This window comes from Oreochromis niloticus, linkage group LG18 (assembly GCF_001858045.2).
Source record: "Oreochromis niloticus isolate F11D_XX linkage group LG18, O_niloticus_UMD_NMBU, whole genome shotgun sequence".
Taxonomy (NCBI): domain Eukaryota; kingdom Metazoa; phylum Chordata; class Actinopteri; order Cichliformes; family Cichlidae; genus Oreochromis; species Oreochromis niloticus.
In genome coordinates this window covers 18875202-18901660 of record NC_031982.2, presented here as the reverse complement: position 1 = coordinate 18901660, position 26459 = coordinate 18875202, and the positions used below count along the sequence as shown (strand labels likewise).

The window sequence follows — 26459 nt, the reverse complement described above, 5'->3', positions numbered from 1 at the left end:
AACTAAAATCATAAAGATGCAACAATGCGGAGAATTTCAAAGAATAAAAAAGTAACCGCACTGCTTTAAAGACAAAGTCAAATGCTGATATGTTTTTGTAATCACGGTGGCTTCAAACTCGTCCTTGAATATCCTATTTAATGAATAGATCACATGCTGAAGGCCAATTTAGATGGTAAACTTTTCATTCCAGATAAAACAACAACAATACCTAGAATAAATACAGGCCTGGAGCATAAACATTTAATCTTAATCATCAGCATGAAAAGCTTACATGTATCGGGGATGGAAAGAGCCCAGGATCAAACACAAGCTTAGAGATGTAAACACGGCACTACTAAGCAAACAGCCACAATCACACATTTACACCAGCACAGACTGAAATATATTCAGTATTTAGCATCAAAAGAGAAGAGTGAAAAACCTACTATGGGCTCACTTCTATTACCTGCTACCATTAATTTGTCCTTCTGGCGGTAATAGTTGTATAACTCCTCAAATGAAAAGTTTTCCAATTCAAGTTTTTCAAAATAAACACAAAGAAAAAGGAAATGTCAACAGTTAGTTGGAATATATTCCTGTTGTACAGCAGTCCATATTTAAACACATGATTTCTGTTTGCAAATGAGAGCAGTAATCATGAAAATCATCATAAATAATGTAAGTTTTGCATTTGTAAAAGTTCAATTGAAGCATAAAATATAACATCTGATTCTGTCATGTGAAAAGGGAAGTGTCGGGAGAAGTCGAAAGGATGGATGGATGGGTGGATGGATGGATGTGGCAGGAAACAGTCATTAGCATCACATTGAAAAAAATTTTTTTCAATCTATCCATTCACTCTGCTATATTATCTTTAAAGCACTGGTGGAGTACAGCCACAAAGAGACTGGGCAATTAAGAGTCACCGTGAACCTAACTTGCATATTTTAGACTGTGGGAGGAGGGTGGTGCGCTTAGGGGAAACCTACACAGGTACAAGGAGATGGCAAAAAGACTGCCAGCTGGCCACCTGGGGGTACCGAGCCTCTGCACCACTGTGCCCCATTAAGAGTGCAGAATTAATTTTGTCACACTAAAAAAAAGTACTACTGTGAACAAAATGAACCCTGGGCTTTGGGGCTGGGGTTAAAGCTTTAATTCAGCCTTGCTCATAATGGCATGCATTTTTAATAAACACAGCCTCAGTGCGCATTAATCTATCGGAAAACTGTATAACCTTTCATGTGTGGCTGATTGTCACCTAAACACTGGATATGACTGCAAATGGAGCTCAAAGGTGTTGTTGATAACTGTTATGATGCTTAATGGCATCCACATGTTTGGTACATTTAATGACCCACGAGGCAGAAGGAAGATTAAAGTGGATTGCAATTAAATCAAAAGCAAGTATAGAAATCCGCTTTCAAGCGCATGTCGAGTCTTTAAAACTAATGCAAGTCCGCCACCCAGTGGACACCATTGTTAGGTGCAACATCCTAAATATAGAAATCTACTTCCACTTGCAAAATAAATAAATAAATAAAGCCACTAAAACACAGAATACGAAGAAAACAATAAGAATAATACTAATGTGATAAACATTCGTTCTCATGGTCAGTTTTTGGCTATACTTTGATGTCTATCAGTCTAGCCTACAGAAGCAAACCAGGTGAAGTAAATTAATCACTAATTAAGGCACGCTACATAAACAGCTGCCCGTCAGCCAAGATTGGGAAAACCGCTCCTGAATAAGTGGATATAGCAGTTTTGACTGGTTAACATGACTAACGACGCATCCAAAAAGAAGGGGAAGAGTTCAACTGAGAAAAAAGCCAAAAGAAAAGCCAAAAGAAGAGAGACTTACGCGATGTACATCTATAAAGTTTTGAAACAGGTGGGTGAAGAAGAAGAAAGGCGCAACGAACCTTATAGCTGCCTCGGTTTTCTTTGTCCTCTAATTAAATGGCATGGCAACCCTTCTTCCTGCCCTCAGGTTCATCCGGACACGGGGATTTCGAGCAGAGCCATGAGCATCATGAACTCCTTCGTCAATGACCTGTTCGAGAGGATTGCCACAGAAGCGTCCCGCCTGGCTCAGTACAACAAGCGCTCCACCATCACCAGCAGAGAGGTGCAAACTGCGGTGAGGCTGCTGCTGCCCGGGGAGCTGGCTAAACACGCCGTGTCTGAGGGAACCAAGGCCGTCACCAAGTACACCAGCTCCAAGTGAAAACTTCCAGTGCGTTATGATGAGGAATTTAAACTTGAGAGTTGGCATTTTGAAAGCTGGTCATTAAAATAATTCACAAAGCAATGATTTTATTTCTTTTTTCCTCCCCCAATAAAGTAAAGCCATCAAGGCTGGTGTCGCCACTAGATGGGGTAATTGCATCTGTCTCGTTCAGATGCACCTTCAAAGGGGACTTTTGTGTGTTTCAGCCTTGCATAAGTTGTGTACCGCAGTGTGATGGCAAACTAGAAACTACAGAAATTACTCATTTGGAAGCCAGTAGCACTCCCCATTTAAATATTAAAACCTGCCTTTCACCTACTTGATAACTGTTAGTAAAAACCAATAAAGTCAATGCAGCAGCAATAACCCTTTAGAAGTTATACCGTAGCAATCCATTAGTGCACTGAACGCTATCATGTTTTGTCGGGGAGCTTGAACATTTCTCTCTATATCAAGAATGTCCAAATTAAGACGCTCGCAATCAAGCTCCATCAGCAAATTTTCTCTTACCACAATGCTTTAATTCACCATAAGCAAACATAGTGTGGTAGAGGTCTGCTGTTTTCCACCAGTATAATCTGAATGATGTATGGATGTATATGTCTGCTGGATGCTGTCCATAACAAACCTATTGAAAACATGGTTCTGATTAAAACATGACATCACACTTTCTTTCTGATTACAGGCAGATTACAGATGCAGATTACAGCAGCAGCACGCACAGGTGGGCACTTGAACAGGTGTCTCCAGCGTTACCATGTAAACTTGAACCTGATCACTGCCAGGTAATATCGCCTTGTGTTTTTTTAACCTATACTTTCTTTAATGATTAAAGACCTCATAGTCTGTACGCCCACAAATAATAGTCTCTTTCTCACTTCAGACATCGTCATCATCATCGTCATAACGGTTTCAATATTGTCAGAAGCACCTGGGCGGTTGTAATTATGAAAAGTGAGAAAATTAGCTAAACTATAGCTTAGCTAGCTAGCAAGTCATCCTGTTAACCCTGACGACGATGAAAGAAGGAAGGAAGGTTTATTTAACACGTATGAATGTATGCTGACTTATGCCAGGTACTGAAACAAAAAAAAGTGTCTTTGGTTTTGGTCACTAATCATTTGAACTCATTTCCGGATTGCATTGTGTCTGTCCAGCTACCAGAAAGTAGAAGAAAAAAAAAAACAAAGTAAAAGAAATAATTTTTAAAAATTATTTCTGAAGTTTTGTCCATCATGATAATGGGGAAAAAATGAGATGATAATTTTATAAAATAATATATATAGAGAGAGAGAGCAATTACTCAATTGGAGGAAAACTTAACAAAGAAAAAAAATAATGTCCAAACTTATATTTTTTTTATTCGCCTGGTATAAATCTTTTTGAAATATAGAAATATCTTCAAAACAAAGATTAGTGGTGTTTTTCATATAAGTTTCGAAGTTTGGTATTATGTCAATTTTTTTTTTTTTTTTGCTGTTTTTGACTAAATACACACTACTGCGTTTACTTATATTTTAAAATACAGCAATCTTTTCACTTATGGTGAAGTTCATACAAACCCCTGCAAGATCTTTATCTGGCTAGGTCATCCTTAAAATTGAAATATTTATAAACTAACAGAGGAGATAAAGCAACACTGTGTCCTTGTTATGCATTATAATCAGGTTTTTAAGAGACGGCACCATCAGCTGAATGCTACTTGATTACAGGATAATGACACTAGCGTTTGCACCAGTTCAATCTGCATAAAGCGGAGGAACTGATAAAGGTCTCTCTAATTAGGATGGTGTTTACATCGGGCTTTACATACACCTATTAGACTGCACTTATCAACATCCTACAAAGCCAGACTTACTGTGATAATGCAGGTTGCGTGCGACTCCCGCCACTGACTGTTATTGTTGAGATACCATCTCAGATATTTCCTAGTATTCTTGGTAATGATATGAAATCTACAGATGTTATTATGAGGGTGATACGGCCTTTAATGGCAGTGACTTTGTTCATAATAATCGTGGCCATTTAGGTTTTGTGTCTTGCACTCTTCCCCATATCCCCTCTCATGCCCATGCCTAGTAGTAGTCATCGCTGTCTCCTTTAGGCAGACTGCTATGAACACATTATGGATGGGTGCATTAGTGAGTGATGCAGAGCCTGGGATGACTTGCCTTGTTTTCATGTGAGAGTGCATCATTAGAAAATGTTCCACTTGGCAGGGAAGCGCGTATTAACTGCAACCGCAATGAAATGAGGTTGTGATAGATGGTTAAAGTTATACAGGACTATTAGGTTGAAATATGAACCTCTCAATTGTCATGATGAAACAGAGGGCTATTTGCGTGGTGATCAGTGCATTGAGAGACAATTGGAATCTGCAAAGACCCATACAATACATTATAGGTAGTGGGCTAAGGGCTGAAAGAATACAGAAAAAGTAATCATGCTTCCACTGAATGGTCTGGGGCTACTGTTCAATTCAAGGCTCTATAAATTCATTTAGGTTCTTCACCAACATCTCAAGCATTGTGATGAGATTTGAGGAAAATTTGCAAACAGGAAACCTCGCCTAAGCCCAGTTGTAGACTTTTATGTGTCACATGTATAGAAGCAAAGCATTGCTGATTAGTTATCCAAGATGTTTAATGGCATGAAATATGCAAAGCAGATTGTGTGTGCCTAGCTTAATATGACTGGATGGACTACAGTGTGATGCAAGGAAAATTAGAACAAGTGAGCCCGGATTAAAATCGGAACCCGCAGAAAATACATACAGTAAATGCAACAGCTAGCTTGTCTTTAGATAATGTCAATAGCCAATTAAACTTGTCTATCGTCTCTTATCACGACCTGAATGCAAACTTCATGGCAGAGACGTGTGCTGAAATGTGTATCTAGCGTATTAACCAGCACAGAGTTGCTCAAGCACTGATCTCGCTTTTTCTGATAGGAATAACATGAAATAACACATAAACCACTAAGATAAGAAACACCTGATGGATAATTGATCCGTGTCTAAACTTGAACTGTCTTTCTGACTCTCTTAAACTAACAGCAGAGCCAATTGCAAACCCATTAGCATTTAATATTACTGTAATTACTGTGTACATTTCATTATGTTCCCAGTATATTAAATGACTGCTCAGTGTGGAGGGGGGGCTATAGTTTAATTTCTTTCTGTAGTACTGTGGCACACAGTACTCAAAATAGCATTAAGAGCCTCATAATCAGAGGGAACTAATTGCCTATGATTGCATAAATGAAGTGCCTCGCTCTCATCAGGGCCGTTGCTGATGTCCAGCCTCTTACTGACTGCCTTGGGATAGGAAGGTGGTTGACCACAATGCAGAAAGCCTTGGAGAGGCAGCTACTGGTGGGTAATGTGAGGAAACCATAGATTTAATATGTCCACAGGGGGCTGTGAGGGCAGGGGGTGTTACTGCTGCTGATGTTTTTTTTTGTTATCATCAGAGTTGCCTCCGCTTCACAGAGAGAGAAAAAGGGGGAAAAAAGGAAACACGAATGCCCACCATTTGAGAAATGAATTTATCGAAGTGGCTGTCTTTTTCCCCATTAGTAAGTGTTTAGTTCAGCGTTTTAAATAATTGCGTTACCAGGAATGATATTTAAAATACATTTGGGAGTCAATGAGGCGGGAAAGTGCCTACATGTTTTGCTGATGACACCCGGGCCATTTGGAAGACATCAAAGTAGAGAGGAGGTAGCCCAGATGCATATTATAAACTCATTATGTATATCATTTAAAAGGATGTACTCCAGCCGCAAAAACAATATTCCTAGTCTCTCTCTGGTAATGTGTGTTTTCAAAGTTGAAACTCTTACTCGCCTTCAGTTTAATGTGGCATCTATTACCAACTGTAACATAAAATAAATGACCTTGATTTCCATACCAGAACAGTCGTTAAGGTATAGATGAGATGCGGCTCTGCCTCTGTGTTTTCGAGTAGAAAAGAAGGTAAAACCTCTTCGCCAATATCGTGTATTCCTCCACCTGTGGCGCAAACTTTGTTTTCCGCAGAGCTTGCAGGCATCTTAATAGACTCCAACACGAAGGCGGATAAGTACACCTTAAAAAGTGTGTTTTTGATACGCAATGTATCAGATACTGCTAAAATTAGATGGTGATGCTGATGGTGTCAAACTGAAGGTCACCCTTTGAAGACATGAAATTCCATCCTTGGTGTCTACAGAGCTGTGAGATCTGTTTTGTTTTGGGGGTTTTTTGTTTTGTTTTTTTTTCTGGGTAGAATTTCTACAACTGGAAAATGGTTGTTCATCAGTCAAAAGAGATGTTTGTCAGATGCCTAGCGAGTAGGCTTAAGAGGCTTAATTATGTGCCGTCCCTCCGCCATCAGAACACTACACGTGGGGCAGAGTGACACAGCGGTTGCCAGTCATTCAGCCTAATGTTCTAATGCAGGGAGCCATGTGGATACATAAAATCCATTAAAGCTCTTGGAAAAAAAATACTGAGCTGAAAAAGGCATTCTGCTAGCTACTCAGGGGCTTACAAATAGGGCATTCTTATTTGCTCTTCCTCTAAGAAAAATGTCGTGGCAAAATCTGTCCTTACAGGTCTGGAGATTTTTTATTTTTTAACATGGTTTTTTTTGTTTTTTTTTGTTAAAACAATGAAGGTGAACAGTGCACAAAAAGGTTCACATCCACTGACTTTTCAGACTTATGCTCAATAAATTTAAAGTAGGGTAAGTTGAAAGAACCACACTGAAAATCAGTAGTTTTTAAGCCTCCTTTTGGTAAAGTTTTGCTAAATTACATGTAATTTTAGTAAATATTGTATTACTTTTAAAACAGCATGCACTGGGTTTGATACTAGCAGACTAACAGAGACTTTATAACTTTGCTGGAGGCAAACAGGAGAGGTTTGAGTGGCTGCGTGTGAGACATAAAAATAGCATTTACTTGTCACGCTGCAGGGAGGGTCTCATGCCGAATATCAAAACAACTCGGTGAATCAACCCTGTGAACAGCCGGCGGGTACAAAGTGGACATCAGCCAGAGAGAGTGAAATAACAACAGAAACAGAGAGAGGGGACTTGTTAGACATAATCATACACATATCACACAACAAGCATGTCGAGAGGCAGCTTTGTCTTTACGTCCATGGCCTTGCGTTCTCTTGAACTTGACAAGGACACGTTAGAGAGATACAAGTACAGCAAGCAACTTGCCTCTCATAATCTGAGTAGCTATATGCTGAAGAAGGAGGCCAACAACAGAGCACTGCTGAAGTCCCTGCCACCAGCTGTCTGCCACGATGTGGTCATCCACAATGCTTTGTATACAGGAGACCTGGAGGCTATGCAGCACTTTTTTCCTAGAGGATCCACAGCAAACCTCATCATTGAGCCACAGGGAGGGGAAATGCGCTGGGCTGCCAGAGGGGAAGGTAAGAGACAACATCCGTCTTCATTAGTGATCTAAGAAGTCACATGAATTGGAGATTGGCAACCAAAATCAGAAGTATGGTTTCAACACAACAGATATTTCCTGTGATTTCACGAAAAAAATAAAGGCAAAAACATATAAAGAAATCACTGCTGTGCATTGCTGAGCAACGTGCATCTGGCACCTCTCGCTTGATAAATCAATGCAATATTTATAGCCACAGAACCCGAAGAGATATTTATAGAAACCATCATATGCCCACCACATAATCAGACCTGAGAGTCATCTGTTTGTTCTCTGCAACAGGACAATCCATTAGATTCAGTTGTGACCCTTCCATTAAAGACTGAGTCAGTGTCTGCTTTCAATAACTTGTTTCGTCACTGGAAAAACATCATGAAGGACTTTTTTTGTTGTAGCTAAAATAATGTGTCACTTCTAATTTCTTAGACTGCAAAACTGTATTAGCTGGATAATTAGGCAGGTTACATGCGATGCACAGTCATTGGCTCTCATGCCACTGGTTCAAAGGGTCAAGCACAATATCACATAACACCTCCCTGAAATAGCCCTGTCTGCACAAACAACCTGCATAAGTGGTGCTTCAGGAGAAACCTCACAACTAACACATTTTAAAAACAAACTAGTTCGCTGTAATATGGCTTACGTAGCACCTAGAGTGAAGTGGCGCAAACAAAAGAAATACAGAGAAGATGTGATCGCCACAGCCAAGGCCACAGGTTGTATCCTGCAGTTCTGGAACTCTTTGCTCGTGGGCGATGAGCTGACTATCCTCGGTATCGTGGATGATGATGAGTATGGCTACCTTATTGATGCAATTTATGACACCAGCAACTTGGAGGAGTGGAAGAACTTTAGATTTAACTACAGAGGCCTGAGTAGGTCCTTGATTTTTATGTTTAATCTTGCTGATGCAAGATTAAACTAGATTTTGATGAAACATGTTATCATGAGTACATTAAGATGTTACACTATAGCAGGGATGTCAAATTACATTGAGGGTTACATACAGTCCACTTTGATTTTAAGTGGGCGAGACGGGGGAAACTCAACTTTGTCAGTGTAAGGATGTTTAACCAAACATCTGATCCCAGAGGTACCTTAATATAAGATAAAGAAGTGTAATTTCAACACCACATCTCAGTTTTTCTGCATGATAAATGTGTAAAAGTACAGAAAAATGCCTGGTGGCTCAGACTATCATGTATTTAAAAACCTAAAGTTTTTGTTCCACTGAAAGCTTTCTTTTTTTAACCAAGATTTCTATAGTAGAAAATAAAAAACAGGTACTTCTCTGTCATTTCATTTTTTATCTTTTACTTAACTATGTCTATTAGTTTATAGCAGGAAAAGCTGTAAAACATAAAAATACAGTTAAAAATCCAAAAATGTCCTCCCTTTCTAATACTTTCCAAAAGCCATCCACCGGGCTGGATTGAAGTGTTTACCATACCTATTCTGGCCCCCAGGCCTTATTTTTGACACCCCTGCTGTATACTATATCTGCTGAAGCATATATGTGACATGTATACTTTGACAGTCTTCCTATGGGTTGAGTTCAATGTTGTCTTCATGACACTTTTGCTCCCTGTTGGCAGGACTGTGGTCACTGACTTATGAGCAGGAGCTGACGACACCGCTTCACATCACAGCTGGTCGAGGCTTCACGGACTGCCTGAGGCTCCTGCTGCAGCGCGGAGCAGATGTTGACCTAGCACCTGGCGGCACCACTGCGCTGCACGAGGCTTGTGAAAACTGCCAACCAGAGTGTGCCAAACTCTTGCTGATGCACGGTGCCAATGCCAATGCTGTCTCAGAGGACGGCCTTATGCCTTTGCATGTTTGTACAAGCCATGAATCCCTTGAGTAAGTGAAATCCAGTAAAACTATGTAAGGGTATTTCCATTCCTCATCTAGTGCAGTCAGTCTTAAACACCAGTACTTGAATTTGTATCCTTGTAGCTGCAAGGTTATATAAGAGCAAACAAAACCCCTGAGTATATTTACCTGAGCAAAAGGTGTATTTATTGCAGAGTAAACATTCTGTTATGTCTGTCATTTCCTCCTTCAGGAGTTACATATTCCAGGAGCAGGAGGTGAAGCTACAAGTGACAGTAAAATATATTAAATGTGGGACTGCTGCTGCCCCTAGTTGTAAATTTTGCTGTAATATAACCAGCTGACAAAAAAATATACCAAGCATAATGCATTAGAATGCCTTTGAATCTGAAAGGGAAAAAAAATCTAAAGTGTAGGAACAACTGATCTACCTGATTCTATTAATCCTGTCTGCAGATGTGCCAAGTATCTCCTTCAGTATGGAGCTGCAATCAACGGCTGCACTGTAGATGAATATGACACTCCTCTCCATGTGGCTGCCAGGAATGGCCTCCCAGACCACACTGAGCTGTACCTGCGTCATGGAGCTGCTGTGGACAAACAGAACCATGAGGGTCTCACCTCCCTCAATTCTGCTTGCTCACAGCCCCAGGAGGCACAGGACCTCCGTAATTATTTCAAGGTGTGTCAGATACTGATAAACGCAGGGGCCAACATCCACACTGAGGAACAGGACAAACGCACTCCTTTGCACATGGCCTGTAAGAATGCGAACCCAGACATAGTGGATCTACTGCTGGAAAATGGGGCCAGTGTTAACGACATGGACTATGGAGGTGAAGCTCCAATGCACAACATCCTGAAGGTGGTGGCCTACAAGACTTCCCATAGTCCCGAGAGGATTGTCCGCTCTCTGCTCAACCACGGCTCCATTCGGGTGTGGCCCGGTGCTCTTCCGAAGGTAGGGACCCAAATGCTTGAATATTACATGGAATTAGAATAAAACGTGTGCAGAAGCATGCTATCACGGCTACAGCATACACCAATTATTCATCAAGGTGGCTCATTTTGCATAATTAGCAAGTACTGCACATGTAACACCTTGACTAAGATTTCTTTGAAACACTACACTGTTCCCTGCGATATTCCAGACTTCACAACTTCACATTCAAATCATTACCATCTCATGGCACAACATGAAGTGTTGCACTCTCAGCGGGAAACAGACTACAACTATCAGTGAACCCACGTGCACTACACAAAATGCCTGGTTCCTAATTAGGCAAGTGTTAATAGGAGATTAATTAGCACTAATTGCATAATTTCCAGTTAAACCCCTGGAGGGAAGACCAATCTGTTCATTTCACAAGTGTTTAATTACTTTATTTCTTCAGTTCTATGGAGTCACATGCTTGCTCATGAACTTAAATGTTGATTGTATAAATCGTACTGCTTTGCTCTGAGTTGTGATGCACCTTGCAGGTTTTGATGCACTGCTCCAAATCACCACGCACCATTGAGGTTCTCCTGAATGCCTACAGTCACCTCAAAGTCACGGACACCTGGGTTGAGTCTGTGTCAGAAGAGGTGTTTAAGGCAAGCTTTTTAAATGTGAAATTATGAATTAGTTTTACCATTTTTTTTATTATTATTATTAATTTGTTTAGTAAAATATTTTATTCTTCATTGTCTTTAAATGAATACTTTTAAAGTGACCCATCTCAGCCATTTAGGTAGGGAAAAATATTGTAGTTTCTTATAAATATGAGGGCTTTTAAAAATGAAAAGAACATTAAATAATTTATTATTATTTTATATTCAGAAAGAGATTTTTTTAATCATTCATTTTTAAATATAAGCTGATTGCAAAACTAAACTCAGAATATCATAGCATCGATATAGAGCCATCAATCTAGTATCAGTTCATCAGTTAAATCTATTTTTTGTGTGTTTCTGTCCAAAAAAGGAATACAAAGAATTTTATGAGTCAGTCTTCTCCCTGGAAATGACTCCTCGCTCCCTGCAACACTTGGCTCGCTGCAGCCTCAGGAGATTCTTGGAAGGCCGGGTACACAAAGTGGTCCCAAAGCTTGATCTGCCCAAGTTCATCAAGAACTACCTTCTCCTGGATTTCAGAGGATACATTCACTAAAAGTGCAATCTGAGTGTGAATCTTTGTACCAAATATCGATGGTGATAAAAGTCCAACAATGTGAATCAATACGCAGATTTTTTAGGGTGCGTGCTGCCACACATGAGATTTTCAGGAGGCAGACGCAGAGTCGTTTGCTGTCATGTTTTGATCCATGTCTCGGCGCAGAAACACGTTTGATGTTGCACCACAAGAGGGCGCTACAGACTAGAATTAATAAATTATGCAGTGGGGCTGCAGCTGTATTGTTTTATATTTTCTTTACTTTTTTTGATCACTTTTTCTTTTTTTCGTACTTCTACACTTTAATTTAAAAAGGACGACTTGTTTTAAATTGTATACATAATTATTATCATAGGTCAGCGCTAGGGAGCATAGTAATTATGTTTTGCACATCGAGGATTGCCATCAAAATATTTGCATTAATCGTTTGATTCACCGAGATGCCTGTGATTATATATATGAATAAAACAGGCTTGAAATGAAAAAGTTTTCCACCACTGCTGCATGATCAGGTCATTGTTCTTTTCATGTTTCATGTTTTTATATTTTTCTGTCATGTTTTTGCTTGTAGTCATTTTTCTCTCTCTCTGTGTTTACTGGTTGTTTTGTCATTGCCGCGTTTTTCTGGAAATTAGTAATTTATAACACAAAAATATTTTAGGAAGCACCGGTATCCAAACCAGTATGCCCTCAAAAATTAAAAATTGAAATCAAATAAACAGAAATATGTTGAATAACTTTTAGAGATATTTGAATGTGTGTTGTGAAATTATTTTTAGATTTGGTTTAGGAGATTAGAACGGCACAGGCGGGGAAAAAAAGAGCGCTTCTTCTATTCCATCACTTACTGGGTGGAAAAGTTTAGATGCAGACGATCTGGACCTTTTTAAAATTATTACACGGGGGGAAAAACAGCTTTAATGTGAATTTACAGACAGCAGATAGAGGTTCGGTATCATTTTTATATCCCTGCCGTATAAAACTTTTTTTAGTCATAAAGAGGTTGAGAACACAGGCCCTATTTTAACACAGTTTTGATTGGTCTTTAAGAAATGAAACAGGCAATTACAGAATTTCGTTCACAAAGCGCGCAAAGAGCAGCAATGTAAACTCAGAATAACCCGAAAAAGAAAAGAAGACGAGCTCGGCAAATGGTTTCAGTAGATCAAAGCGAGGTGCTGCTGAAGTCACTTGCAATTATAAGAATTAGCCTGCCCTGGCCCTCCACTGCTAATCAGAGTCGGTGGTGATATGTTTATGTCCTCATGCAATCAGACGACCAGTTGGAGAGCCCGGGCACCCAGGACTCAATAGGGCTAATCATCATCAGTTCCCATTGCCATTTAAAAGGTGAGATGATCTGCGATTAAACCAGTGCTTAAGAAAAGAGATTTTTTTTCTTCCCACCCCATGCGACTTTGATCAGGGACAAATTACTTTTCCAAAAGCGCACAGTAAAATTAGTGCTTTATTTAGTGTCTAAAAAAAGAAAGGAAAAAAATCACACGTTGTTTTAATTGGCATATGGCCAGCAAAAGAGATTAAAGTTTATAGATTTATAGATTTAGATTTGGGGATTAGTGACTTTAGCCACTGTGAGTCTGTGTCCACACTGAAGTTGACCTCACAAACGGCTTTTATCTTAATCTAATTTCGCACGCAGCATATCTCTCTCTCTCTCTCTCTCTCTACCTCGCTTGCTCTCTCTCCGGGGAGCGATTGTCGTGGCACTTCTTCTTTCTGAAGCCAAACGCATTGTTTTTAGCCGCGGAGAATGGGAGAAACATCTGCCTCTCCTCCCTCCCGACTCTGATGCCCATCGGTCCCAATATTTCAACAAAAGCCACCGTTGTTTTATGCTGTCCCTTGAATCCAGAGTAATTACTTATCATCAATCAAAATTAATAATAGCTGATTGGGTTGGTGTGGTCAACGATTATAGAAGGGGAAGGGCTGGAACAGTCTCTCACACCGTTTTGCAGTCAATGGTGAACCTGGCAAAAGGGGAGGAGGGCTTGAGGGGGGTGGATGAGGGGGGTGACTCGTCTATTTGGTCTCCACTGGGAAACTACCGCCTCTCAAGACGGCCAAAAAGTCAGAGGCTGAATAAGGAAATGAAGCGTAATTTGAGGAAGATGGATGAGCCCCCAGGGAAACACCCCCTTTTCATTCTTCTTGTATTGCAGATGATAACCAATGCGCTCTCGCCCTCTCTTTCCTCGCGCACACACACACTGTGCATCAGAGAGGGGTGAAGGGAGGAGTTGGGAAGAGGGGACAGATAGAAAGAGGGAGCGTGTGTTTATGTCTCAGTGTGTGACAAATAAGAGGGAAAAGGTAGCGCTGGTGCACACAACAAAGCGTCCGACTGACTGAAGCATTTAGAGCGCAGATATCCGAAGAAGAGGTCTACTTCCAGGGATGACAACACAGCAGAGGATCTACTTTCAATTCACGCTCTCTTTAAACTGAAAGTTTTGCTCGTCGTCGACGGAAGGACATTTGCTTTCAAGTTTTCACCGAACAAAAGTGTTTGCCTGCAAAATGCAGCGACCAGGCGGGCAAGGGACGGCGTTTTCAATCGATTCCCTGATAGGGACCCCTCAGCCCAGACCGGGACACCTGCTCTACACGGGCTATCCTATGTTCATGCCGTACAGACCTTTGGTTATCCCACAAGCTTTATCCCATTCCCCTTTATCGTCTGGTATACCTCCACTCGCGCCATTGGCTTCTTTTGCGGGACGACTCACCAACACGTTCTGTGCCAGTTTGGGACAGGGGGTGCCGTCCATGGTTGCGCTCACAACAACGATGCCAAGTTTCTCGGATCCCCCGGACAGTTTCTATCCACCACAAGAGCTGCCTGGTCCACGTTTAAGCGCTGCCGACCCGGGAGCGAGAAGGCAAGAAAGCCCACACTCCGAGGAGCTGCACAGCCGGGAGAAGAGCTCTGAGATGCTCAACTTCTCGGAAACTTTTCAGACAATATCAGGTAGGCTCAACCACTTCTACAAGTCATTCTCTTTCATTATATTTAAGCCTCGGGGCTGCCGCGTAAAAGTGACCACTGTGCGTAAAATGCGATAAAGCGGAGATTAGTGGCCTCTTGGGTGAAGATGAATTAGCAGGTATAGTGTATATTTCTAGTTAATCTCATCTTTTCACATTTAGAGCTCTTGATTAAAAATGCATTTTACTAAATCCCGAGTATGCAGCATAGAGCGAAGCTTTATGAGGGAACTGCCGTTACAGGCACATTTGCTATTTTAAAAGGCCGTATTTGAAATGTTTTCTGAACCAGTCTTTATTATAGCATAAAACAGAGCTAAATGCCAAGAATAACTCCAGTCTATATGTGGATGCAGCATTTTCTACGTTTCTCAGTTGCAGTGGAAACTCATGGAACAACTGAGTGACCACAAACAAACCGCTGTGATGATTCAGCATGACTGATGTGATTTTTTTTTCTGAAATTTATTTATTTTTTTAAAAGTTCTTTCACATGATCTCTGCCAGCCTTTTTTATTTTTTCCCAAAACACACCAAGTGTCGTCCAACGTTGTGAGACATCTGCAGCTGTCACCGCTGATTTGCGGGCTCATAAACTATAAAATCACTAAATGCGTATGTTTTCGTGTGTTCTTTGTTTATCTTCACATTTTAGGCGAGACCAAACTCTACAGTTCAGACGACGAGAAGCTGGACCTAAAATCAGCAGACACAGTTTGCAGCGACCGAGAGGACAGCTCCGCGGACAGCGAGAACGAAAGTTTCTCGGACGGCAACAACTGCGGCGCCCTGTCCCAGAAGAGCAAACTAAAAACGGGCTCGCAGGAGGCGCTACCGACCGGCAGCTCAGCAGGGAAGAGCCGGAGGAGACGAACAGCTTTTACCAGCGAGCAGCTGCTCGAACTCGAAAAGGAGTTTCACTGTAAAAAATACCTTTCTCTGACTGAACGCTCCCAGATCGCACACGCACTCAAACTGAGCGAGGTGCAGGTGAAGATCTGGTTTCAGAACCGTAGGGCCAAGTGGAAACGGATCAAAGCGGGCAACGTCAACAACCGGTCGGGAGAACCGGTGAGAAATCCCAAAATTGTGGTCCCCATCCCGGTGCACGTCAACAGGTTCGCTGTGAGGAGTCAGCATCAACAAATAGAGCAAGGGACCAGGCCATGAACTCAGATGAAAATCAAAAAAAGAATATTATTAGAAACACTTGACTCTAGGTTCCACTGATTTGTTGAACGCATGAAGCACAAAAAGGATGATCCAATTATTTTGTCTGAGGGAGAAGAGGATTTACTCACAGACAGACCAATTATTTGGCAATATGCTCTCATTTTTATTTATTGTTTCTGTTAATATGTAAATATAAATGGGTAAAAACTGGTACAAATGAGCACTATGAGATGCGACTGTAAAGATTTTTTTTAAGTATTTATATGTAGGACCAAACTGTTTTGTTGGTTATGTGCATGTCCTCATTTGGTGAAGCTATTCTGGATTAATTTTTTTGTTTGTTTGTTTTGTGTTTCGTACAATTTGTTGGAGACATTTGCATGTAACTTAAGGCGTTTTTTGTTTGGCAAGTGTAGAAACCACCTTTTAAAGCTATTTGTGGAAGAACAAAAAAAAATGTGAAGGAATTAACGACCAAACAAGAGACAACTGTAAAGTATATTGACCTAATAAATCGCTTTATACGAAAGCTGGAATCCAGGTTGAATCATTGTTATTAAAATGTAGAGCAACAGCTGTTGAAATCATTTGATTACGCTAAAATTAAAACAAAGGTGGCCTTTACTGTTTAAACATCATGAAAGATTATTGAACAAGGTCATTAAAAAAGCCTACGGTCAGGCGGCTGTTTTGACTAAAAATATATCCTGATGAAACGTTGAAATTTTATCATAAAAAATATTTCTGTTCATTTTTTTGGACTTAGAAGACCGTTTTTAAAGCATATTTTTTTTTAGAGAGTTTCAGTAAGGCGTTAGAAGCACATTAATGTCTGTTTTTATGTAATTTCATAGCTCCTGCTGCACATCTGTTAGTCTTAATTCCCTGAAGTTGCAATTTCTTTTAGAATCTATTATTTATTTATTTTATTTTATTTTATTTTATTTTATTTTATTTTAGATACATCAAGGACCTGAGAGGTGGAGCAGTCTTTTTTAAGTAGCAGCAGCAGTGATTGATTTCTCTTTAGGAGGCCATGTTGTCTCAACTGAACTGATGGATCCTCATTAGGCTGAGCACATTCAACACTCTGTAATGAACTTCTCTATCAGTCACTGCGCCGACACAAACAGACATCAGCTCTTTCTAATCTCGTGGCGCTAAAATGTTTTTTTGTAAATCGATCCAAAAAGAACTAAATATGAACAAGAAGTCATTTAATAGGACGCGTTAAAGTCCGCTTTGAAGGCATAATTTTTGGTGCTGTGTCACCTAATAGATACGAGATACATTATGTATCATTTTAATCCAACTAATATCCCTCAGAAAGGTCGACATCTTTCGAGATTTACTAAAATATGAAGTATTTCATCTGTTGTTTCAATGGCCGAAGTATATGATATTTATAAGTTTGATTTTTAATGAATGTTATGATTGTAAGAAGCTATATTGCTCCTAAAACGCTGATTTTCTTGAGGATAGATGCAAAGACCTGTAGCTAGTAAATGCAATCATTCGTCTTGTATTTACAGAAACAGACCTGAGCGAATAAAAGCGGTGCTAAATGAAATCAAATCGGAAATTTTACTGTACATGCCAACAATATTAACATAATCTCTAACCAAAATAAGGTCCAGAAACAGCTACCCTATTACAGGAGGAAGGCTTGGTGTTTTTGTGAAAACTTTCATGTGCATCACGGTCCTGGGTTTACACGCTGTCTCTGAACTGCTTGCACAAAATCTTATGTTGGATTTTTTTTAAACTTTATATCAGATGGTCTTCGTGTTTCCAAAAAGATTCAGTAGACGTCAGATCACGTTTATTTATTTATCATTTGAAATATGTTAATGGGGCAGGATTCCTCAGATATCATTAATATTTCATGAAATTAAACTTTTGCCACAATAAGGTGGGTTTGGGTTTAAAAAAATAATCTCAAATAGCACCAGACATTATCATCTTTACATTTAATTTTCCTCACGCCTCTGTTGAATACAGGCTTGACCTCAGAGCATAAACAGACACTTCATGACCCGGGCACCCATGAGTAGTAAACTTTATTTCACCGTCCACCTCATGCATTAAGATTGTGACACTCACATGGGGATTCAAGGAGTGATGACCGTGTGAAGGTGCAGTGGAAGTTTGATTATGGTCCAAGAGCTGACTAATATAGATGGTTATTTCCACGTCACTGTGCCAGAGTGCCACAGCTATTTCAGTCCCCATGCATGCGCTGCATGGAGGGGCTGACGATGAGGAGCCATGACAAAACTCATGATAGGCACTGGCTTCACCCTGGCTGTTATCACGGAGATCCTGCAGGTTTAGAGCTGTTAGTGTGGCAAGAAATAATATTGCTGTTATTATTAATGAATTACTAACAGGCAGAAGCTTTCTGGGGGAGAGTAATGTGTAGCAGACTTGAGTTTCTCGGGTTACTGTGTTAATCCATTCAAAGTTTCTAATAGTCTGTTCTTTTTAAGCCGCACATTCAGTAAACACTTCAATCTCGAGACTCCATATTCTGCCATTGCGCTACTTGAATCACAAATTGAAATATCAGAAGTTCTTTCCAGCAAAGACGTGTAACTATTCCCTCATTCCCACCTGCAGAGATAGAGAGAGAGGGAGAGGGAGGGAGGAAAGCGAGGGAGCTCATTACTGGCTTGGTTGTGTGAGTGTGCAGGCTGTTCAGCGCCGACTGGAGGCCTGAGTTCTTGGGAGGGTCCGGACGGTCGTGGCTACAGTGATGTATGGGCAGATGCATCAAATCGCACAAGATAAACAAGCGATGAGTTTCATCAGGGCCATCATAGCTTTAATTTGGCTGCCTAATGAGTCAGATCTAGTGGCGGAGATAAGAGTTGTCAGAGGCCCGGCTCTAATGAATTTCTTGCCACTTGTAATCAAGGTTGCCTGTCTGAGGGGGGATGATTAATGGAACCCTGGAGGATTCCCTCGGCCCTCAGCCTTCATTACAGCTAATGCATTCTCAGGCAAATTAACAGCAAAATGCAGGCAAAAGCCAACGGGGAAGGGGAGAGAAAGTAAGGGAAGAAGGAGGGAAAGGGAGAGAGTGATGGGAACAGAGCGTTTATATAAGACAAAGGAGTGAGAGGAGGGTGAAGAGGAAGATGGCACGGTGGGTATGAAGCAGCCAGGTTGGGCAGCAAGTAGGGAAAGAGAGGTCGATCACTGAGAGCATGGGGAAATGAGTATGGAGACATGGGGCAGTCAGGAAGGGCAGGGTGCAACATGGATGTACTGCTCAGACATGATGGAGCTGGAATTGATAAATGGATGTTTAAGTCTGTGGGGATTCAGGAGAGGGGAGAGGGTCAGGGCAAGAGAGGATATAATTACTGGTTAAAGAGACTGCAAGATTGAAAAGAGGAGGAAAAACAGGGAGCAACAGAACACATCCACATCAGGACAGGCAGCAAGGAACATGTAAGATAAACATTTGTTCAGTGCCACCTTGATGCAGCATTCATACCAGGACTAGGTGCATCACTCACTGCCGGTGACCTGCGGCCAAGCAGCTTCTGCATAAGGGAAGTATGGATTTAATGTTTGCAAATATGGTCTCGTCAGGTCTTTGTGTGCCCATCCATCAGCCTCAGACCCACCTCTGCAATCTCAGAGGCAATTTGTCTGAGAAGAGGTGGGCGGCAGAGAGCCCTCCTCACTGTTTAGCAAGCCCTGATGAAATATCAAAACACATGGCGGTGCAAACAAGCGCTCCAGTCTCACCACAACAAACACAAGTGGCCGGGGTCTGCCAAGACACGAGGCATAGTAATAAATTACAAGACCGATTTTTTTTTCTCCCTAGGTAAGAACAGACAAGCACTAGTTTAGGTATGTGCGAGCAAACCCTTTAAATTTTGACATTAAAGACCTTGAAGGTTTATAAATCTTAAATCTACAATTATTATTAATAAACAAAACACAAGAGTGTTACCTGATCTTGCAATAGTCCCACAGACTTCCTTTAAAGGTTCATTTGACATCATTTGTTTTACATTCCCTGGGTTTCATTGCCTGCTACCTTAATCTGAGTTAACTCTCAGCTCTTTGTAAGCTGATAGCTCATTGCTATCAAAAGCCAAACAGGAGGAATCGTTAGGTATATATCTCATGATTAGTGCATAGAGGCCAAAAACACGACTATAAACGAAAATGAGTTCAAAGGAATGTGAGAAGGATTCGATTTTTCATGACAGCAACTGAACACCTCCCGTCTAATGCTGCTAAAGGATAGCTGGTGATAATGTTATTCTAAATTAGCCCTATTAATTTCCTCCCTCTGAGGAGACTACAGAGGAAGGTCACTAATCCGCAAGGTGAAGTAAGCAAAGACAATACTACCCAATTACTAATAAGGAAGCTGGTTGAGAAAATTTGTTTTTAAGAGCTCTAAAGCGTGACCTGGGGGAGTCAGTCTCCATTTCAAGGCAGCGCTGAGGGAGGAAGAGGAGAAACTAAAGAGAAACCAGGTGATAAAGAGCAAACAATGCTGGTCAACAGAAAGGGGAAGGGGATGAAGATATGCCGAGACAAGATTAGCAGGAAATAAGAAGTGGATTAGTGAGGGCTTGACTCCTCTGAACACAGATCTTTCAGTTTTCCCCACAGTGTTGTGCTGCCTGACACTAAGCCCAGCTCTTTATCTTAATCCTCTTTCAGCAACTGTTGGGGGTCCCTCGAGCAGGAAGTGAAGAGGGTGGTTCACTTACCTCGAGGCAGGCCTGGCTGAGTTGTTTCGGACACGAAGTTTGATGAAGGGACACGCAAAAGAGGAAACGCGACTTCTAATTTGAAAGAAAGCCTCACCTTCACCGTTAAGGCACAGCAGGACAAGAGATGGGGGAGACAGGAGTGTGATGGATAATGAATGAGCAACACACACACATACGCACACAAGACAAATGCGTCGATTTCCCTAAATCCAGGGAAGGCTACATCGTTTTTATTTGAGTGTTTATTAATAGGTCAACAGTCAGCCAAGCATCCAAGCATACAACAAGTTATTCTTTAGCTTTTGATTCACGTTCTGAATGTAAAGGAATTACAATAGGAAAATGAACAAAAAACAAAACAAAAACAAGAAAATATATTTACATACTGCATTATAAATATGTTAAATGTACATCATTATACACAAGTACCAAAGATGGTCGGTTAACGGCAAGACCAAACAGAAGTACCTTAAAAAAATATGCCAAAGAAGAAACAAACAAACAAAACAAAAAACATATCAAAATACGGTTTGTTGGTCAGGAAGACCGAAAACCATTTCAGTTCAGGAGTTTGTCTTCAGATAAAAGCATTAAGCTAATATGTACACTTCATCTTGTTTTCAGGGGGAAAAACAGGCAGATTTCTAGTGTTTTTTAAAAAAAAAATCATCTACAGTATGTAAATAAGGGTAATCACTGTACACGCTTAACTCCTCTTACTGATCCCCTTGGACAATAAAATGCACTCATGAAACAGGTTGGTCAAGTAAAGATCAGAAATAAGGCCAGTATCACATTACAGTACTAGTAAATTCAAAGAAGTCAGTTTGATTTCTTTTGGGGATGTCTTCAAAGATTAAGTTGACATTTTATTAAATATGCTTATGCGCCTCTTGCTGGGAGGAAGACAGGAAGATCGATACGACTGTTAGGTGTGCATAAACTCCAGAGCAAGAAACCCCAGACATATAGGGACGTATGGTGTAACTTCTTTATTAAGCCTAGTTCCATCGTGGTAACGGCTCCGTAAACAAGGTGTAATGTACCTAAGTAGAACCTTTACCAAATGTGGTTGATAACTACTTCATGTGAAAATGGCTGCTCTGGAAAAACATCTGTACACAATCTTCCCATCAAGAAAGCAAATAAGCATTTTTGTTTTTAAATGTCAAAACGTTCCTTTACAGTATCTCCATCGCCTGGATGAACAAAACCCTCTTTTGACCCCATGGTCATTTTCAGTAGGCTCTGAAAACAGGAATACTGTAACGCAACAATAAAACCATGTAGAGGTACCAAGTTCATAACTTGCTCTGTAAACAAACATTCTGCCCATGTAAACACGTAAAATAAAGATGTTTTAAAACCTCACAAATGGCAGTTTAATAAAAGGAGAAATACACCCACATTGTGCCGACTCCATCTAAAGTCATTTTTATGTCCGAGTCCCACTTACTCTAAATGAGTTGGCTTATCACGTCTGTGGAATACTGTACATTTGTAATAATGCAAACTAAGTATACTCGTCTCTCTATATATATGAACATCTTTGCTCATTTGAATCCCTAAATGTCTCACGTCAGTCACGTGAATGCTTGTTGTTAACTCCCTGCTTTCGGGCTGACAGGTTCTCAGAGGGAGAGCACAGAGGTTTAAGGAGAAGGTAAAAGGCTGCTTTTCATCAACTAAGTTCAAACTTCTTATAAGGAATAAGGCAAAGGAAGAAGAACTACTTTTTACAGTGGTCTGTACATTGTTACACAGTTATGATCCCAAATCGTCACTGACAGTTTCTGTCTCCTCCCCGGCGTCCTTTCAACAACAGAAATGCCCAGTTGCACGACGAAGACGCAAGCACAAACGTATCGTAGCGTTATGTATGGACGCACACCCGGGCGCACACACACACACAGTACCAGTATATGCATTTCACAGCAACAACAGAGGAAGTCTTCTTTAGAGTACCAAATACGACAGCCTTCGGCCACAGGAGGCGAGTGGATATTCCAGGACGCTCACGGGATGAAATTGCGCGAATCTGTGTCAATTATCAACACAATCTTGTCATTTGGGAAATTACTCCAACAAAAAGATCGTAATGGCACAATTTCACTGCTTTAATCAAACCTTTGAATCTGAATGAATTCTGATTGAAGAGGAACGCGTACAAAGCCATGTGGCTCAATGGTCATAAAACATTATGCCCCTTAATTCCTTTGTAGTCACGGACACTTTTACCCGAGCATCACGATAAGGGTGGCGAAGGAAATGACTCAATTTCACCCGATAGGAATTGTGCAATCAACTCCTTTATGATGATCTGAATCCATTTCCCTGTAAATTAAGTATCTAAATCATTTGGACTCTTTAACTATAATTGCTTTGCCTTTGTATATGAATAGTATGTCAAGAGTTTGATAGCTGTGTTGAAGACATGCATCATTACGAAAGCCTGCAACAGCCACTGATATCAAGAGAGATTTAGTTTCTTTCCCACATCAGTGTTTTGTCACTTCTAAAACTATTCTTTACAGTTTTATGTTATTACACTTAGGATTGGAAATTTGAAGGAAGTTTCTCATTCACACTGTATAATCAGTTCACATCGCAGAAGGGGAAGACATAAAAAGGAAATGTTCAAGCATTAAGGAAATGCTTTTCGTAGAGTAGGTATGAATGCCAAAGTAAGTCATTTGTTTGGTTGACGCTTAAAAAACAAAAAAGCTTAAAGCTCATCGTGATCACTTCAGACCGAGATTGAATAAATTTAACAAACAACAGGAATAAAAAATAATAATATAAAATAAACAATGTACAATGTCCGAAACCCCAAACGCTCCCACTTCTGTCAGCGCGGTGGAATATCTGCAGTAGGTCCGTCACTCCTGATACCTATCCGTGCGTACTGGTTTTGGGTTACACAGTGTGAGAAACAGAGGAGGAAATACTGGGAGGAGACACGGGTGGGTTTAGGTGGGTGCTCGTCTGCAGCTGCTTTCTGGCTCCTACATGATGCTGATACTGCGGTTGAGCTCACACTGGGCGTTGTTGTTGTTGATGTTGGGGTTGCGGCGGCTCATGTTGGGCGTGGGCACGGAGGTCAGGCTGCTGGTGTCGTTGGGGCAACCGTGTTGGAGTAGTATGTCCGCGCACTCCTGGCTCACAGCCCGCCGAGCGTAGGACAGCGGCGTCTGGCCGCGGGCATCTCGGCTTTTCACATCCACACCGTACTGTGGGAGAGAATGGTTGGCAAGAAAAGAACAAAGGCCAAATTTAGGACATAAGCATAAAGTACAAGCAACTACACATTATTTTTGGCACGTCTTCTGGAATTAATGCTTATGATTTAGGTTCATTGATTAGATTTAGTAATAATGTGATACATTTTTGATTTCCCTGAAAGCACTCTGTAATTAAGCCCTTTTTTGGTGGGGTGGTACAGTACTGTGCAGTCTTGAGCCATCCTCCACCCCCCATTTCTTTGTATTTTGCTAGGAAAGTTGGAAATACAGCATATAAGAAAGACGTTGTTAAATCTGAACGAGCACAAAAGCCAACATTTGGTATGACCACATGTATTTTTCAACACAGCCTCTTTTAGGCAAGCTTTGTACATTGTAGTGACCTCCTTACGTACTGAGACCTGTTAGGGCTGATTTTCAGTCCAGTTCTTGTTTACACTGTTTTCTCCTTATCTCCTTTGTACATAATGATGATGACTAATTAAAAAATGGTTCTTTGCTAAGTTGTGAGTGCCGTTTTTATACTTGAATGATTCGTAAGTCAGTGTTAAGCAGCTTAGGAAAAACACTCCTCTGAAAATGGTCAGGCACGTGTCCAACCCACAGCAGCAAATGTCCAAAGAAAACCCTTAAGGATCTTCAGAAAGCCTGGAGAACTATTGCTCAGGACCACTTTAAAAACATTACAAGAAAGCCTGGCTCTTTGAAACAAATGAGGGGTGATTCAAGACTTTTGCTCAGCACTGCATTGAGTCATTGTGCTGGCTAATCGGAGGTATATTGAAATTTTGTGTGAAAATACTAATATTCAATAATATTTTGCCTCCTACATTTGCCTTCCCCCAAGGTTCTCCTCTTTTTTTTCACATTGCCAAATGAATTCTTCCATGTTGTGAATTTATGCCCAGTTACTCACTGAAATACCTCTGTTGTCCATCCAATTCAAAATGCCACCTAATACTAAGTACTAAAGTACTTATTTTGCTACTATTTTTCCCAAAACATACAATGAGAGAGTAGTTTGTGTAGATTTCCAGATAATTTCCCCTAAAATGACTTTTAAATTACTTTAAAATCATTTAATAAGTAAATTTAAAAAGAATGTTTCCATGACTGACAGTTGCAAATGCTGATTCAAATGTTCATCCACCTTTAACAATGCTCCCCACAACGCTCAGTGGAGCCCACTCACCCAGATGAGCAGCTGTGTGATGACTACATTGGCCATAGCACACGAGAGGTGCAGAGCGGTGCGTCCATCTCCATCCCCGTAGGTCTCATTAACCTCCTCCTTGGTGCCATGGGCCAACAGCAGCACCACCAACCTCAGGTCATCCTCCACCACCGCCCGAAGCAGCTGCTGCCCCAGAGGCACATCTGACTGGGGCAGTCCCACCAGGAACAGCTTCTGCTCGTACTTGGCTCGGATCCAGCGCTCCTTCTCTTCCCTGGAGGGAAGGAAATGACAGGGGCACCGCAGGTCAGGCAGGGTGAAACATGACGAACACGCTATGAGCAATTTCGCACCCAAGTTAAAGAACTTTCTCGAAACGTATCTCATAATTTAGAGGCCTTGACGTAAAGGCAAAGACATGTACAAAAGGAGAAATGCAGACACACAGGGGAAATATTAGCGTAATTGGCCTAAGAGACTCACCGGAGTGCAGTGACATTTCTAAATTATTAGAGCACAGGAAAGTGACTAGCCTTCACTATCACAGTGGGAAATAATACAGCAAGATGTGCTGGAAAGATGAGAGAATGCCAAAGGGTGTGACGCTTTGGGCAATATTCCAGTTTCTAGTGATTATGGTCGTCAGCATGACCGTTAAAGCCTGGCCAGCTTTCTAAAGGTTACACATCCTGAACAGCATGTCTGCTGTGGACAATACGGGAAGGCGGGGGACGTATTTTTATCAGCGCTGTCGGCTGTCAGTCTGAACTGGTGGATCCCCTCCACAAAAGAGGCAGTGTGTCTCAGAGCCCCAGTCTCCCTTGGGGTGGCTGGGCCCTGAGTCAGATCGATGGGGCTGAATGGCAGCCAGAAAGGGACAGTGGGATGTGGGGCTCCTTCACTCCAGCCCGCAGCAGAGAATAGAGGATGAGGGAAGGCTCCATCCTCTATCACCAGGCAGAATTCTATCTATTGCTCTCCATCTTGACCCCCCATTTCATTCTGTGCCCACATACAAACTGTACAAATAGGAAAGGGGGAGAAAAAAAAATCAATATCAATACGCGAATGACTGAGCATGCCCAGTGTGGTACTAACCCGGTGACCCTGTCAGTAGGTGTGATAAGAGGAGCAAAAAGAGGCTGTTGTTTGGATTTGTGGGTGAGTGACAGAACGGGGAAGGTTTGTAAGGATAAGTTAAAGCAGCAACGCTGGCTAGAGTGACAAGGCTCTCGTGGGACTCCCTATCAGCGGGTCGAGGCATAGCAGCAAGTACAAACGGACACTCTAACTCAATTCAGCTGTATTTCATCATCAAATCATTTATTAATAAAATTAACCTTTTGGATGAGAAGTGGAAGAATCTATTTCTACACAGTGAATAATATTGTGTATTTATCAGCTTATTATAAAGACCTGGTTTACACAAATGAAGTAAGACAGTTCTACA

At 41.1% G+C, this 26459-nt stretch overlaps 4 protein-coding genes across 7 annotated transcripts in view; 3 read left to right on the top strand and 1 right to left on the bottom strand.

Annotated features, from left to right (window-relative positions):
- Nucleotides 1–1693: 1693 nt before the first annotated feature.
- h2bk1 (H2B.K variant histone 1) lies at nucleotides 1694–2296 on the top strand. Its single transcript, XM_003438099.5, has 2 exons — nucleotides 1694–1876; nucleotides 1976–2296. The coding sequence occupies exons 1-2, from the start codon at nucleotides 1763–1765 to the stop codon at nucleotides 2210–2212; spliced, it is 351 nt and encodes a 116-aa protein (XP_003438147.1). The 5' UTR covers nucleotides 1694–1762; the 3' UTR covers nucleotides 2213–2296.
- A 3307-nt stretch (nucleotides 2297–5603) lies between these two features.
- asb10 (ankyrin repeat and SOCS box containing 10) lies at nucleotides 5604–12171 on the top strand. 2 transcript variants are annotated; one of them, XM_003437864.5, is made up of 5 exons: nucleotides 5604–7646; nucleotides 9265–9532; nucleotides 9962–10466; nucleotides 10988–11101; nucleotides 11472–12171. In XM_003437864.5, exons 1-5 carry the CDS (start codon nucleotides 7331–7333, stop codon nucleotides 11655–11657), a joined length of 1389 nt encoding a protein of 462 aa, XP_003437912.1. In that variant the 5' UTR covers nucleotides 5604–7330; the 3' UTR covers nucleotides 11658–12171. The 2 variants fall into 2 exon arrangements, with proteins under 2 accessions (XP_003437912.1, XP_005476481.1); XM_005476424.2 differs by lacking the exon at nucleotides 5604–7646 and adding an exon at nucleotides 8191–8544.
- A 1610-nt stretch (nucleotides 12172–13781) lies between these two features.
- gbx1 (gastrulation brain homeobox 1) lies at nucleotides 13782–16381 on the top strand. Its single transcript, XM_003438100.5, has 2 exons — nucleotides 13782–14655; nucleotides 15328–16381. Exons 1-2 carry the CDS (start codon nucleotides 14205–14207, stop codon nucleotides 15840–15842), a joined length of 966 nt encoding a protein of 321 aa, XP_003438148.1. The 5' UTR covers nucleotides 13782–14204; the 3' UTR covers nucleotides 15843–16381.
- A 4406-nt stretch (nucleotides 16382–20787) lies between these two features.
- The window catches only part of agap3 (ArfGAP with GTPase domain, ankyrin repeat and PH domain 3), a 119800-nt gene continuing 114128 nt past the window's right edge, over nucleotides 20788–26459 (bottom strand). For all 3 annotated transcript variants that reach the window (XM_003437865.5, XM_019348147.2, XM_005476422.4), the window contains exons 17-18: nucleotides 25028–25283; nucleotides 20788–23823 (exon numbers count right to left, since the gene is read on the bottom strand). In XM_003437865.5, the coding sequence (XP_003437913.1) occupies nucleotides 23599–23823; nucleotides 25028–25283 (481 nt within the window). In that variant the 3' untranslated portion in view covers nucleotides 20788–23598. The remainder of the gene's footprint in view (nucleotides 23824–25027; nucleotides 25284–26459) is intronic.